This window comes from Amblyraja radiata, chromosome 25, assembly GCF_010909765.2.
Source record: "Amblyraja radiata isolate CabotCenter1 chromosome 25, sAmbRad1.1.pri, whole genome shotgun sequence".
In the NCBI taxonomy this organism is placed as follows: Eukaryota; Metazoa; Chordata; class Chondrichthyes; order Rajiformes; family Rajidae; genus Amblyraja; species Amblyraja radiata.
In genome coordinates, this window is record NC_045980.1 from 16,527,677 (window position 1) to 16,543,311 (window position 15,635).

Consider the following 15,635-nt stretch of genomic DNA (forward strand, 5'->3'; position numbering starts at 1 on the left):
GCAGATGCTGGTTTACAACAACAACAAAAAAAGTGCTGGTGCGTTGCGGTTCTGGTCCCTTCTACAGACGAAGCTGTTGTCTGCCCATTCTCTCCATAGATGCTGCCTAACCCACTGAAATGCATTTTTTTGGGTTATGAATTCAGAATAGCCTCCTAGAGCACAATTGAGTAAACTGTTTTGTACTTTCAATGGTCAACTGATAAATATAAATTTATAACCCCCCCCACAGTGCTGGAGTAACTCAACGGTTCAGGCAGCATCCCTGCAGAACATGGATGGGTGATGTTTCTTGTTGGGAACCTGTCTTCAAACCGAAGAAATCTGAAACGTCGCCTATCCTTTTTTTCCAGAAATTCTGCTTGACCCGCTGACTTTTTCCTGCACTTTGCACCATTTTTTAATATAAATATTGTGGTGTGTACAAAATTTTATGAGTGAATGTGAATTGTTAAAATACAATTACTAATTAATATTAATGAAGAATTTGGTAGCTACTAAATATTGGCCTAGATGTTGCTAGGTCAGACCAACTACCTACAATCTCTGCTCTTAGTCCTCAAATGCCTGTACATACGTGGGCTGGATGTGGAGCGCCTAGAATGCTAGCTCCTTCGCGTCCTTCAGGTCCAAATAGTTACTTGTAAATCGCAGGAGTGGCATCCGGTGTTGCCCCCAACCACGATAGAAGGTAAAGCTGGGCCAGACTGTGCTAACTATGGAGATCTTGAGGCATTCTAACAGATTTGAAATGTGTCTGCCATTCAGTCATTTAAAACCAATAACCATTGCAGTAAATATTATTTTCTTAATTAAAGGTAATTCAACAGGCAAATGCAATGGCCATGAATCACAGTCTCACAACGTGCTGGGTCAGGCTGCTGAGATCCTCTAGCACTTTGTGTTTTGCTCAAATTACAACATCTGCAGTTTCATGTGTCTTCTTCTCTGAATGTAAACATTTAGATACGAGGTTTCATGTAATGTGTCCATATATGTAGACAGTTTCTAAGTTGAATAGATTTACAGCTTCTGATAGAAATATATTTCCTACTGAAACTTCGTGAAATGATCTTTTGAACCAACAAACTAAAATATGGAAACACAATATATTTTTTCAGAGTCCGAATGCAGACTGGAATAGTGGAGTAAGTATATACTTTTTAAATCTTACTAGTTTATGTACTTACATTTTGTAAGTGTGAACAGCATAAAGGAATACATTGCAACTCATTATTTTTTCATTATCTGTTCAAAAGGATAATCAACCAGCTGGCAAAAGCTATAATTGCCAATATGCATTGAATTTAATAAACAATCCTTACATAGTTTAAAAAAAATGTATTGTACTTAGATAATTTACCAGCTCAATAAGCATGTTTATTTAGATTTTTTTTAATTAATCCTTGGCAGCAATATTTGTAATTTCTTGCTGCTGCAATGAGATCACAGCATTGGAATATGCAAGAATGCCACCATTATAATTTGTATTTTGCTAGAATGTTTATTCAGTGATTTACAACCAGGACTGCAGTTTGCCAAAGTTTGATTTAAGAAAGTAGATGTATAATCTATATTTAACAATGCGTTATTGAATATTGTTTCTAATGAAAATTTAAAATGTTATGAATTGTGCTATTCCATACAATAGGAAATGCAATTACCACATACATAATATGAAAGATCATTCAATTTTAAGAAGGCTTCTTAAAAAATGAATAAGTACATTAAAAAAAATCACATATTAAAGAGCTAACTGGATTTTAGATTTGTGTCTTACAGTGTCAAAGACTTTGTTATGTTTTAATCTAAATGTATTGGCAATGAGTTTACAATGTTAAAAGTATAACTTGACTTTAAAAAAACCCATTTCAATTATATACTGAGGTTAGATATATACACTTAATAATTAATTTTGGCATCTTTCCAGATCCCAGTCCTTCTTACCTCTATTATTTTAAGATCTCAGAAAAGAACATTAATACGCCTGAAAGACTTTGATGTTAATAATTGGACTCCTAACCAAGTTGTTAATGTTTGCAGAAATATTGTGCTAGAGGTAAGTTGTGAGTTATGTGTTTTCTAATGAAAAAGTGTCACCAATTTTGTTTTATTCATCGCATCTAGCTTCTGTAAAATGTAATACATAGTTTATACATATTGATTTTCATGCAAGAAATTCTGTATGATTTCAATCATGCCTTGTTCTTTATTTTTATGGTAGGTAAAATATGTAATTGAGTATAACAATAAAGGGAATATTATAAATGCAACTGCTGCTTTTGTTCTTGGAGCTATTGACAGCAGCATGGGACCAGTACAACAGCTCTTCCAGATTAGTTTCATTCAGGTATGGTAACTTCCAAATTATTTAAATATTTGGAAAACAAACTGAGCTGGCTCAATGTTGACCACTAGTAAATTATATATTTTCAGAGTATGTCCTCGCAGCGCTATTATTTAAAATTAAAGACCATTGCAACAAAAAGATTATTCTCTAAATGTGTATTGTTTAGTTGGACCTAGTTAATATTTTCTATTTTTTCTCTCTCATTTTAAGTTCTTCATACTTTTTCGGGGAAGCTTACTGTTTAACATATGGAAAATGATGATCATGCAATGTTTTAAAACCCAGGTGATAGGACAAACATTGTTTACACCTACAAGTAGTCATGATCAGGATTTCACTGCCTGAAAGGGTGGTGCAAGCGTATTTAATTGTGGCTTTGAAGAGAGAAATTGATGGATATCAGAAAGAAAATAACTGCAGGGCTGTGATCCTCATTTTCCAGAATTCAGCCTCCACATTCTTCACAATATCTGCCACTTTCATCAAGGTCCCACCATCATATTTATTGTCCCCGCCCTCTGCATTCAGGATTCCAAATGCACGGTTCTCTTTGCAACTCTCTGGTCTTTCTCCTGTGTTTCCATCAACCACTCCTTTTCTCTGATGATTCTGATGCAACCGCAAGAGATACGCTATTTTTCCTTTATCACTTCCCTAGAGATGCCTATGAAATATCTAATTATTACACCAGATACAGAGGGTTTTGGAGGGCTTAATATTGAATTTAGTTTCACTTGGAGCTCCCTTAATATATTTGTCACCTTAAAATCCCCATTGAAAGAACATTTTAATTGACTGACATTTTTTGAATTTGTACGTATTGATCCTTTTAATAGATCAACATCCAACTAAATGCATTTTTTGTCATTTTCAATATTGCTAGAATTAATAATGTTGGCTTTTAAGGAGTTCCATTTTTTGGTCTATTCATAAATGTCCCTTTCAATTGCAGAACAACAGCGTAGGAGTTCCTCTCAGCGGAAATCCAGGCTATGTGGTTGGACTCCCTCTTGTGGCTGGATTTGGACCAAATGCCACATATCCTTCCCACACTACTTTTCAGTTTATAGAATAAATCAGATCAGATTAGTTTATTGTCACATGGGTGCAAATAAATTCCTTGTTCACCTGAAGCCCAAAAAGTAAACAGTATACATAAGTAATGATAAACACAACGATGAGTGCAAACAGCAGAATGGTTCAAATTTGCAGCACAATCCAAACTAGTGCAAAAAGATATTAAAGTATAATAATGGAGTAACTGAATGAGGTAGAGTATATGGCAGCATCTCTGGGACTGGGGGAAGAAATTGTTCTGGACAGTCTCAACCTTCAAGCTCCTGTATCTTCTCCCAGAAAGTAGAAGGGAGAAAAGGGAATTGCCAGGGTGGCTAGCATCCTTGATGGTCTGGACTGCAAAGACCTGCGCCACAAAGGCCTGGACTATGTTCACCTCTGCAGGTTCTGGCGGTCAAGAAAGAGCAGACTGACATGGATCCATCAGATTACTGATATATATCATAACAGACATCTGACCGACATCTACTACAAACCCACTGACTCCCATAGCTATCTGGACTACACTTCTTCCCAACAAATAATCCTCCGCCATTTCCGCCACCTCCAACGTGACCCCACCACTCGCCACATCTTCCCATCTCCCCCTATGTCTGCCTTCCGCAAAGACCGCTCCCTCCGCAACTCCCTTGTCAATTCTTCCCTTCCCTCCCGTACCACCCCCTCCCCGGGCACTTTCCGTTGCAACCGCAAGAAATGCAACACCTGTCCCTTCACCTCCCCCCTCGACTCCATTCAAGGACCCAAGCAGTCGTTCCAGGTGCGACAAAGGTTCACCTGTATCTCCTCCAACCTCATCTACTGCATCCGCTGCTCTAGATGTCAGCTGATTTACATCGGGGAGACTATGCGGAGGTTGGGCGATCGTTTCGCCGAACACCTCCGCTCAGTCCGCAATAACCTACCTGAACTCCCGGTGGCTCAGCACTTCAACTCCCCCTCACATTCCCAATCCGACCTCTCTGTCCTGGGTCTCCTCCATTGCCAGAGTGAGCAACACCGGAAATTGGAGGAACAGCACCTCATATTGTCCTGGGTTGCTTGCGTCCGTATGGCATGAACGTTGAATTCTCCCAGTTTTGCTAGCCCTTGCTGTCTCCTCCCCTTCCTTAACCCTCGAGCTGTCTTCTCCCATCCCCCCCGCCCTCGGGCGCCTCCTCCTCACTTTTTCCTTCCTTCTCCCCCCCATCCCCCATCAATCTGAAGAAGGGTTTCGGCCTGAAACGTCGCCAATTTCCTTCGCTCCATAGATGCTGCTGCACCCGCTGAGTCTCCAGCATTTTTGTGTACCTTCTTCCCACCCTGCTTCCTGTAAGGAGTCTATCCCCTACTCCCAATTCCTCCATCTACGTCGCATCTGCACCCAGGATGAGGTGTTCCAAACCAGGGCATCTGAGATGTCCTCATTCTTTAGGGAACGGGGTTCCCCTCTTCAACAATAGATGAGGCTCTCACCAGTGTCTCCTATGTCCCAGAGCTCCGTTCTCAATCCCCATCCCCCCCACTCGTAACAAAAACAGAGTCCCCCTTGTCCTCACCTTCCACCCCACCAGCCGTCACATACAACAAATAATCCTCCGACATTTTCGCCACCTCTAACGGGATCCCACCACTGGCCACATCTTCCCATCTCCTCCCCTTTCGGCTTTCCACATAGACCGCTCCCTCCGTAATACCCTGGTCAATTCGTCCCTTCCCACCCAAACCACCCCCTCCCCTGGTACTTTCCCTTGCAACTGCAGGAAATGCTACACTTGTCGCTTTACCTCCCCCCTTGACTCCATCCAAGGACCCAAGCAGTCTTTCCAGGTGAGGCAGAGGTTCACCTGCACAACCTCCAACCTCATCTATTGCATCCGCTGCTCTAGGTGTCAGCTCTTCTACATCGGTGAGACCAAGCGTAGGCTTGGCAATCGCTTCGCCCAACACCTCTGCTCGGTTCGCACTAATCAACCTGATCTCCTGGTGGCCCAGCACTTCAACTCCCTCACCCATTCCGAATCCGACCTTTCTGTCCTGGGCCTCCTCCATGGCCAGAGTGAGTCCCACCGCAAATTGGAGGAGCAGCACCTAATATATCGCTTGGGCAGTTTACACCCCAGCGGTATGAACATTGACTTCTCCAATTTCAAGTAGTCCTTGCTTTCTCCCTCCTTCCCCTCCCCTTCCCAGCTCTCCCACAGCCTACTGTCTCCCCCTCTTCTGCCCGCACCCCCCACCTCCACATCAGTCTGAAGAAGGGTCTCGACCCAAAACGTCACCTATTCCTTTGCTCCCTAGATGCTGCTGAATTTCTCCAGCATTTTTGTCTACCTTGGATCCATCAGAATATTTCTGTAGCACATTTGTAAAAATGCACGAAAATCCTCATGGATATGCTGAATCTTCTCAGAAACTTAAGAAAGTAAATATACTGATGTGCTTTCTTGATCACTGCTTGATCACAGGGACCAGGTTAGGTTGCTGGTGATATGGATACCTAGGAATTTGTAGCTGTCAACCATCATTACAGTAGCTTTGTTGATGAGAACAGGAGTGTGTTCTTCCCCCTCCCCAACCTCCCAATCACTCTTTCATCTTACTGATATTAAAGGGCTAAGCTGTCCTGACACCATGATACAAGGTTCTCGATCTCTTTCCTGTACTTCATCCCATCATTGTTGTTGATCTGACCAAAAACATTGGTATCATTGGTGAACATAAAGATTGAGATGGCATTGTACTTGGCCATGATGTCCAGCAAGAAACTGAGCGCAGACCCCGGAGGGGACCTGTATTGAAGTCATCATGGAGGAAATATTATGGCAAATTCTAACTGTCTGAGGTTTAGTTTTAGTTTAAAGATACAGCATGGAAACAGGCCTTTCAGCCCACCAAGTCCACGCCAACCATCAATCACCCATTCGCACTAGTTGTACGCGATCCCACTTTCACAGCCACTTCATGCGCGCCTGCAGGCAATTTACAGAAACCAATTAAAATACAAACCTGCACGTTTTTGGGATGTGGGAGGAAATTGGAGCACCTGGAGGGAAGCCCACATGGTCACAGAATGAACATGCAAACTCCGCACAGACAGCACCCAAGGTCAGTATTGGGTCACTGATGCTATAAGGCAACAGCTCAACCAACTATGCTAGGTGATATAATAAGCATGGTTTACAAACTAATCTACATCAGCGTATAACTGAACATTGCAAAGCTGGAATCTTTGACCCAAAAAAAGTGAGTTTTATTCATTGAGAAGGATAAAAAATGTTATTGGTTGCAGAAATGCATTCTTCATGATTTTATCCAGAAAATTTTGCTTAACTGATTATTTCCACTATTGGTATAATTCAGACCAAAGACAGATTTGGTCAGCTGACAGTCATGAAAAGTTCAAGCCACCAGGATTGTCTTCAAATGGAAGGGCTTCGGACACCAGTATTGTTTGGATACAATTTAATCTCTGGCTGCCTCATGAGGTAACTATTGCCAAATCTTTTGTACTTTCTTAGACTAGGCCTCAATCCTGGCAATATTTCAATGAAATGTCATGGACCAGTAGAATTATAATTTTTAAACTAGCATTATAATTTCCATTGGGTAAATTAATGCAGTTGAACACTTAATATTGGAGACTATAGCAACATCAGATGGATGAATACATCAAGCTATATCAAGCAAATCACAACTTTTCTTGTGTAGGTCTATAGCACCAAGTTAGTGGTGGACATGTGGAATGGACTTTGAACATTTTATTTTTCCTTGGAAACAGCGCCAAAATATGGCGACTGCATGTGTGGATTGTGCAAAAGAATTTCACTGCTGCGCATATGTGACAATAACGAACCATTGAAGGTACATTTTTCTTCTCTGTCTACATCAGGGATATATCTAGCTTCGGTAAATGTCAGCAGAGGAAGGAAATAGGGGGAGGTGTGGAACAGCTTCCTGCGCCATTTCTTTCCAGCTTGCTCCTTTTATGACAACGTACAGACTGCCCTATCGGAGATGACAATAGTCCTGAGATACCTACATTCCCAATTTACACACGAAGGTCAAAAAGCAACACGTCTTCCAATATGGTTTCAAGAACACACAAAGGTTCCAGTCCATCAAGACTTGAGAGTGCTATAAATCTCACAATTCTTGCAAATCAACTGAGCACTGCTTCTTCGACTTTGTTGCAGCAACTTTGCCCGCTATCTCTTGTCACAGGAGGGTTCCATTTACACTAGGAATCTTGCTTCAAATGGGTGATATCCTAAAATCCTACCAAAATCAATACTGATTATATCAGTGCAGGAGAGGCTTGTTAACAGAGAGAAAAGGTACGATATCATTTGTAACGTTTAATTGAGCTTGCCTCCCCTCATTTCCTTCCTCTGCTCACATTTACCAGAGGTAGGTGGAGATAAGCTGACTAAATATTGAACTAGTGTAGTGTAAAATGTTAGCTTTATCAGTAACTTAAAGATCAGCCTTCCCATCAAGAGATTGAATTGCTTTCCTCCATCAATGGGCCAGATAGATGAAAATCCATCCGTCTGGCGTTGCTATAGTTATAGCAGATATTAACTGTTCTGCTTGTGCAAATTTTATTTAAGTAGAAATCTAGAGCACACTGCTGTACGTTCCATATTAACTTGTCTTGATTTATACTCCAGTGTTCCTAACTGCTTCCAGTGCTACTTACCATCTATAATAGGCTTCATAAGTAATGTATCTGCTTATTGCCCTGTGATATTTATTTCTCTGTACATTTTAGAAAGCTATCTGGCATTTTGTCTGATTGTTACATATTGGCAGATAGTGAAGATGGTTGTGAAAGATTGCAGCAGGATCTGGATCGATTCGCCAGGTGGGCTGAGGAATGAAATTTAATACAAAGAAGTGTGAGGTGTTGCATTTTGGGACGTCTAACAAGGGCAGGATCTACACAGTAAATGGTAGGCCTCTGGGGAGTGTAGAGTAAAGGGATCTCGGAGTTCAGGTGCATGGTTCCTTGAAGGTCATCGTAGGTAGATAAGGTGGTCAAAAAGGCTTTTGGCACATTGGCCTTCTTCAGTCAGAGTATTGAGTATAGAGGTTGGGAGGTCATGTTGCAGTTGTATAGGACGTTGGTGATACCGTATTTAGAATATTGTGTTCAGTTCTTGGCACCATGTTATAGGAAAGATATTGTCAAGCTTGTAAGGGTTCAGAAAAGATTTACGAGGATGTTGCCAGGACTAGAGGGTGTGAGCTTTCGGGAGAGGTTGAGTAGGCTGGGTCTCTATTCCTTGAAGCGCAGGAGGATGAGGAGTGATCTTATTGAGGTGTATAAAATCATGAGAGGAATAGATCGGGTAGATGCACTTGACTAAAGGACATAGGTTCATGGTGAATGGGAAAAGATTTATCAATAATAGGAATCCGAGGGGTAACTTTTTAGCAGCTTGTTCCATATACCCATCACCCACCCAAGGATAAAGGGTGATGGGTATATGGAACAAGCTGCCAGAGGAGGTAGTTGAGGCAGAGATTATCCCAAAGTTTAAGAAACAGTTAGACAGGTACATGGATAGGACAGGTTTGGAGGGATATGGACCAAACGCAGACAGGTGAGACTAATGTAACTGGGACATGTTGGCCGATGTGGGCAAGTTGGGCCGAAGGGCCCGTTTCCACACTATCACTCTATGACTATGACAAGGAGCAAAAATAGTTAATAGGTAAGGGACAGTGATGTGAAAGAGGAGGGTCTAAAGAGGAGAGGTAAAGGAATAAAATAAACTGAATGCTCAAAGGGCCGAATTGCATACTCGTGCACCTATTTTCTATGTTTCTTATTTCTTTGGCTGATCATCCAAAATAAGTACCTTGTTCCTGCTTTCTCCCCATATCCCTTGATTCTGTTAGCCCTAAGAACTACAGTATACCTAACTCTCCCTTGAAAACATTCAGTGAATTGGCCTCCTACCTTCTGTGGCAGAGAATTCCACAGATTCACAACTTCCTGGGTGAAAATGTTTTTCCTCATCAGAGTCCTAAATGGCCTACCCCTTAAACCATGACCCCTGGTTCTGGACTCCCCCAACGTCAGGAACATTTTTCCTGCTCTAGCCTGTCCAATCCCTTAAGAATTTTACATGTTTCTATAAGATCGCCTCTCATCCTTCTAAATTCCAGTGAATATAAACCATGTCAATCCATTATTTCATCGTCTGTCAGTATGCAGCAAGTGCCAGGTCATAGATGGACAACAAATGTCCCACTTCACCTCATTTCAATAGAAATGATTGGATCGCTGCACTATATAAAGTGTGATTAGTTTTTAAGGAGCCAAACTAGTGCTCTTTTCCTACTCTTAGCACGAGAACACCACCACCTGCAGGTTCCCCTCCAAGCTGTGCACCATTCTAACTTAGAAATATTGTTGAGATGCAAGGATAATTAGGGGTAGGGAATAAATGCTGTCCTTGGTACCATTGTAAATTTAAATAAAAGAACTGCTAAATTTCCATTCAACCCCTGGGAGTGCAAGAAATGGGGCCTTTTTGATAACTTAATTGAAGTTTTTATTTAATTTATCCTTAAAGCATAACCAACATTACAAATTGCCGTCAGTGGTCGCGAATCATCAAAAATATGTTAATAGGACCAAACTTCCCTCAAAGTGTGGCATCATTTGGAAACACTCCTGTGCAGAATGCCAAAGACTGGGTGACCATCAAGCATGCTACTTCAATAATTCAGGTATGAGAATGATGAAGGAAATCAGTTCTGAATGTAATTCTTCACAGAAAGTGTCATTGTTGTAAATATATACATCTGCTAATATCAGCCACAAAATCAATGGTGAGCAGGATCACACACGGGCCACAATTGTTTCTGCTTATACAGAATGAAAAATAATTAATTAGATATGCATTCTAAAAGCAGTAAGTATCAATGAGAATCTTTGAGATGGCCAATCATACTTGGTACTAGTTTAGTTTAGAGATACAGCACGGAAACAGCTTTTGGCCCACTGAGTCCACACTCTACTGTACCATTGGTCATCCATTCACACAAGTCCTGTGGTATCCTACTATCTTAACCATACTCTGCACACGGGGCAATTTACACAGGCCAATTAACCTGCAAAGCCACATGTCTTTGGGATGTGGGATATAGTTAAAGCAAAATAAAGGTAAGGAAGATTAGATTTAGAGATGAGATATAAATAAATGTATTTTGGTAAACTCATCAATAATTACAATTTGATAGAAAGAGACTCCATGCTTGTCATTGTTTACTTTTGGTGTTGAGGTTGTTTGGTTTGGTTTTGGCATGCTATTTTCTAACAAGGTTTGTTATGTTTATAAGCTGATAATTTGCATGATTGCATTGCTATGTTCCAATCAACAAAATAATTAAAAGAACCATCTACTTGCAGAGATGTGGTTGTGAACTTGTCGAATCTTTGGTGCTGGAGGTGAAGTGGACAAAGTGTGGTTCCTTAATAAACCCACAAGCTAAAATTGTAGAAGTCACACTAACATTTGAAGAAACATGCATTTTGGTAGGTAATTAATTTTCCTGAAAAAAATAATGTAACATTAACTAAAAGCATAACATTTGGAAATTAGAATTTGCTTGTTGATGCAGTAAAAAGAACATCTTTATTTAACACTCTTACAAATAATAGGGCGTTTGTCATGGATTAGTCTTGTACCTACATTAGATAATGTAGTGCAATGGATTTTGATAACACAGGAGAATGATAAACAAGGTTACAGCATATGGAATTGGAGCTAATCTACTCGCATGGATTGAGAGTTGGTTTGATTGAGAAATAAAACTGGTTCTTCTCATTTTAGAGTATAGTGATACAGAATGGGAACAGCCCTTCAGCCCAATGAGTCCATACTGACCATTGATCACTTGTTCACATTAGTTCTGTGTTATCCCACTTCCACTCGGGGCAATTTACAGAGGCCAATTAACCGACAAACCCACGCGTCTTTGACATGTGGGAGAAAACCGGAGGAAACGCACGCGATCTCAGGGAGAAGTGCAGACACCACACACAGTACCCAAGGTTAGGATCAAACCTGGGTCTCTGGCACCATGAGACAGCAGCTCTACCAGCTGTGCCACCGTGCTGCCCAGATGTTCAAAGTCACCCGATGTCCTTGAGTGCAAATCACCAAAATGTGACACGCCGATGCAGCAGTCAGTTAAAGGGTCAAATGATAACCTTATTTCCAAGAGGATTTGAATACGTGCAACAATAACTCCAATTACAAAGCCTTGGTAAGACTACTCGAAGTATAAAGTCCACAGTATTGCACAAGAAAATTGATAAGATAAAATTCAAGTCTGACATTATCCATGTGTTATCAAGAATAAAGAACTTGTCTGTTTAGCAAGATCCCACATGGTGATCTGGAGGCTTCTTCTTGCGAATGAAACATAAATAAACCAAAGGAATAGTTAGATCTCAAGCCGGGTGTTGAGAAGCCAGGTTGTTGTCTCTGTGACAATGTCTGCCAGGCCCTGAGCTCCATTTGGTGGGTGGTAGAGTGGGCACCTAGAGATGACATGGTTGGCTGTCTGTTGTTCTGCCCCGCATTCACAGGCTGGGCTCTGGCGGAGCCCCCATCTCCACATGCTGGCATTGAAACGCCCAACTCCAGTACGAAGTCTGTTGAGCTTCACCCATGCTCCTCTGGGGAGGCCAGACCCTGGACAGCTTTCATCTGGTGAAGAGATGTAGCTGTGTATGGAGATGAGGTTGCCTTCCACTCCTGTGTGCACTTGGTGGCTATCCAGTATGCTTTTGTCTCAGTTGGCTGGATGGATGCTAGGAGTTGTTTTCCATGTGGAGCAAAGGGGTGAAGGGACTTCTATCGGGGTGGCCTCCGCTCTCTGCTGGTAGCCTGATGGAGGAGGTGATCTGGGTCCATGGCACGACGAGATAGTGTCAGAGTTGCTGCTTGCCGTCAGATCCCTGCAGGCGGTATGCCTGCAAGTATAGGGAGCTGCTCGACTGGAGTAGGTTGAAGGCACCCAATGATGGTTGGCAAGGTGCTGTTTAAGCTAGTGTCCACCAGGCTAGTATGTCTGCTTCTACTCCATACGGGTGCGCAGAACTCAGCTGGAGCATACACAAGAGCTCCGGCAGAGGTGCGAAGAGTTGATGGGCTGGCTACCCAACTTGTTCCTGCCAGGCGTCGGATGAGGCCGCTACGTGCCATGACCTTGTCACAGAGACCAGCCAGGTGTTGACGAAATGCAAGCGACCTGTCCAGTTTACACTGAGGTATGTGGGTGTTTGTTGGAAGTCCAAGCACCTATTGTTAAAAAAGACAGCTAGCTCTCGCTCAGCTTCCTCGTTATTTAGATGGAATGCTGTTGACTGTTTTGCCTTCGCTCAGCATTCGACGCCACTGTCGTAGTTATAGTGCCAAAGTCCCCATGTCTTGACTCAAGGAGCTTTCGATTGTCTTCCACTCTATGTCTCATGATGGCTAGATCATCAGCATACCCATATTTTCCAGTGATGGTCTCTGGGAGGTCATGGATGTACACGTTGAAAAACAGCGGAGCCAAGACAGATCCCTGTGGGACACCATTCTTCAGTCTACGTAGCCCACTCTGCTGTCCATCACTGGTCTTAAGCACAAAGATGCGGTTTGATATCAGCTCCATGTGCCTGTCTGGCAGCACCTGAAGTAGCTTTGCAGTTAGTCCCCGGTGCCACACTGTGTCTTAGGCAGCTGTCAGATCTATAAGAACAGCTCCTGCCTTCTCATTTGCTTCAAAGCAGTCCTCGATGTCTTGGGTTACCTGGTCCGCAGTAGATCGACCTTGGCGGAAACCAGCCTGCTCATGGGGCAGTTGAGAGTCTATGATGGGGTTAATACGCCCGTGGATCAGCCTCTCAAGGAGTTTGTATGGGATGCAGAGGAGCGAGATGGGCCGGTAGCTTTTAGGATCATCCTTTGGCTTGTTCGGCTTCGGGAGTGCGATGACTGTTGCATGACGCCAGATCTTTGGGATTTTGCACTTCTCCATGGAGGTCAACAGGTACTGTCAGATCTAGTTGGTAGCAGCGTCTTGAGAATGTAGTAGAAACTCCGGGTGTATGCTGTCAGATCCGGGGGGCTTTCCTGCTTTCAACATCTTGAGTGCTGTAGCCATTTCCTTGAAGGTGAAAGCCATTGTTAGGTCCGTATCCACTCTGTCAGTTTTCCATGACTCGGCCACCTCTTTGCTCACTTCGCGCGAGAAATCTCAGTCAAGAGTTTGTGAATCGACCATTTTTGATGAGTTGAGATGCGATTGCGTTGCCAGTCACTGGGCATTTGCCGGGTTTGGATGTAGCTCTGCCGGTCAGGCGGTTGACTGTGTGCCAAGCTTTACGGCTCAAGTGGGTGAAGTCAATCGATTCAACCGTCTCAATCCAGTGTTCTTGTCGTTTCTCATCCAAGCGTGTGAGCAATGTAGTGGCAGTGGTTTCAGAATCCTCTTTGGTGTCAGCAGTATGATCATCATATTAGCTGTTGACACTCATCATCCCAACATGGAATGTAATCCCTCTGGTAGCCACGGGGATGGTTTTCTTGCCTGCACTGATAAGCATGTTGCAGTAGATTATTCACATGTAGGACTAGGTAGTTCTTGGAAGTCATGTCTACCTAGAGGTTTATGCCTCTTGGTTTAAATATTCTCAGTTGCCTAAACATGATTATTTTAGAAAAGTGTAGGGCAAGACCAGAGATAAATGAACAACTATTAATTTAGTTTGCAATTTAATTACATTTGCCAAATACTGCAGGAACCTCTTACATATTTAATTTTTACACTGCTCAAATGCAATTAATTTTTTGCCCTCTTTCTTCAGAAACCTTCGAAAACTGCAACAACTTTACACATCTCTACCTCAGTTAAATTTACAGATGTGTCTGCATCTGCCCAACCTGGATACAAAAGCAAACCAATGCTTGATGCTAAATTACCCTACGATTTCTTCTTCCCTTTTGTATGAAATACTCTCAACTCTTTCTGTGAGGCTGGTTATAATAATCTGTATCTTGCACTTGTTTGATCAATAACTACTTTGTATAGCAATTTAGATGTACTGATTTATAATAATGTTAAACTATGAATTGTAATTTCTTCAGATTCTTTTGGCAATAGTCATTTGCTTTCCCAATTGTGTACATGAATACCTGCTTATGCACAAACTTCCGAATGGACTTACACTTATGGATTATAACAACTGAATTTATAATCCTAGAGGAGACTGAAATACATATGTAAAATAAAACAAGCATCAAATACCTAAAATGCTGGAACCTTTCAGGTCAGGCTGCATTCTGTGAAGAGTGTTAACATGCCTGGTCAATTACACCAGATCTGAGGAAATAGAAAACCTGATTTAACTTGCAGAGAAGGGAACAGGCGGAGAGTGAAAAAAAGATTGCCAGTGATACTCAGCAGATGAATCAGCGACTGCGGCCAGGAAAACAAAATCAAGTTTTCAGCAATTGCTAAATTCTGCCTCTCATATTTCCAGCATATTCTTATTTTAAATACTCTACCCTCATTCATGTATGAACTTGTTGGCCCTGAAAATATTGTGGCACCTAAGCAACCTGGGCATTTACTCATTCACAGACACTCCCTTTACTTTATCTGCTTGTTCCCTTCTCTACAGCATAAAACAAACTGGTTTTCTCATGTTTTTTGGTTCTGATGAATGGCAACAAACTTGATATGAACTTTTACTTCTCTCACCTGAATGACTCACTGCTCATTGCCAACACTAGCAGTTTATACTTAATTTAAATACGAGAGACAACATTTTTCTACTTGGGCTGGTACCGATACCTTTTTCTTTTTTTTAAATAAAAAAGTTTCCACAGAGGGAGTATTGAGACTGTTAATTTATACTTATTATAGTTCATACATACTAAGTGCATATATACAGTATATGCATGGCCATTTGACAATGGTGGGGAAATGGGAAATGCTGACTGCACGAGAATTGTGAAGAGAAGAAAAAAATCTGCATAAACCTTTAAATAAATTGCCAAACTACATGTCATCTCATTGCCCTTTTAATTTTTTTTACACTGCTATTTAAAGGTTTCAAAGGTTTTTATTGTCACATGTACCAATTACGGTAGAGTGATATGCAAATTATCAAAACATCTACTCAAGATTTTTTTTTAAATATCCAAACTAAAAC

The 15,635-nt window shown here is 41.7% G+C and overlaps 1 protein-coding gene across 4 annotated transcripts in view; it reads left to right on the forward strand.

Moving 5' to 3' along the window:
* tctn1 (tectonic family member 1) overlaps positions 1 to 15,315 on the forward strand; it is a 27,689-nt gene extending 12,374 nt beyond the window's left edge. For 2 of the 4 annotated variants that reach the window (XM_033043281.1, XM_033043280.1), the window contains exons 8-15: positions 1,122 to 1,148; positions 1,931 to 2,059; positions 2,225 to 2,350; positions 3,303 to 3,388; positions 6,754 to 6,894; positions 9,994 to 10,150; positions 10,833 to 10,958; positions 14,286 to 15,311. In XM_033043281.1, the coding sequence (XP_032899172.1) occupies positions 1,122 to 1,148; positions 1,931 to 2,059; positions 2,225 to 2,350; positions 3,303 to 3,388; positions 6,754 to 6,894; positions 9,994 to 10,150; positions 10,833 to 10,958; positions 14,286 to 14,429 (936 nt within the window). In that variant the 3' untranslated portion in view covers positions 14,430 to 15,311. Of the gene's footprint in view, positions 1 to 1,121; positions 1,149 to 1,930; positions 2,060 to 2,224; positions 2,351 to 3,302; positions 3,389 to 6,753; positions 6,895 to 9,993; positions 10,151 to 10,832; positions 10,959 to 14,285 lie in introns of all 4 variants that reach the window. The other 2 variants (XM_033043282.1, XM_033043283.1) reach the window with 2 other exon arrangements.
* The last annotated feature ends 320 nt before the right edge of the window (positions 15,316 to 15,635 follow it).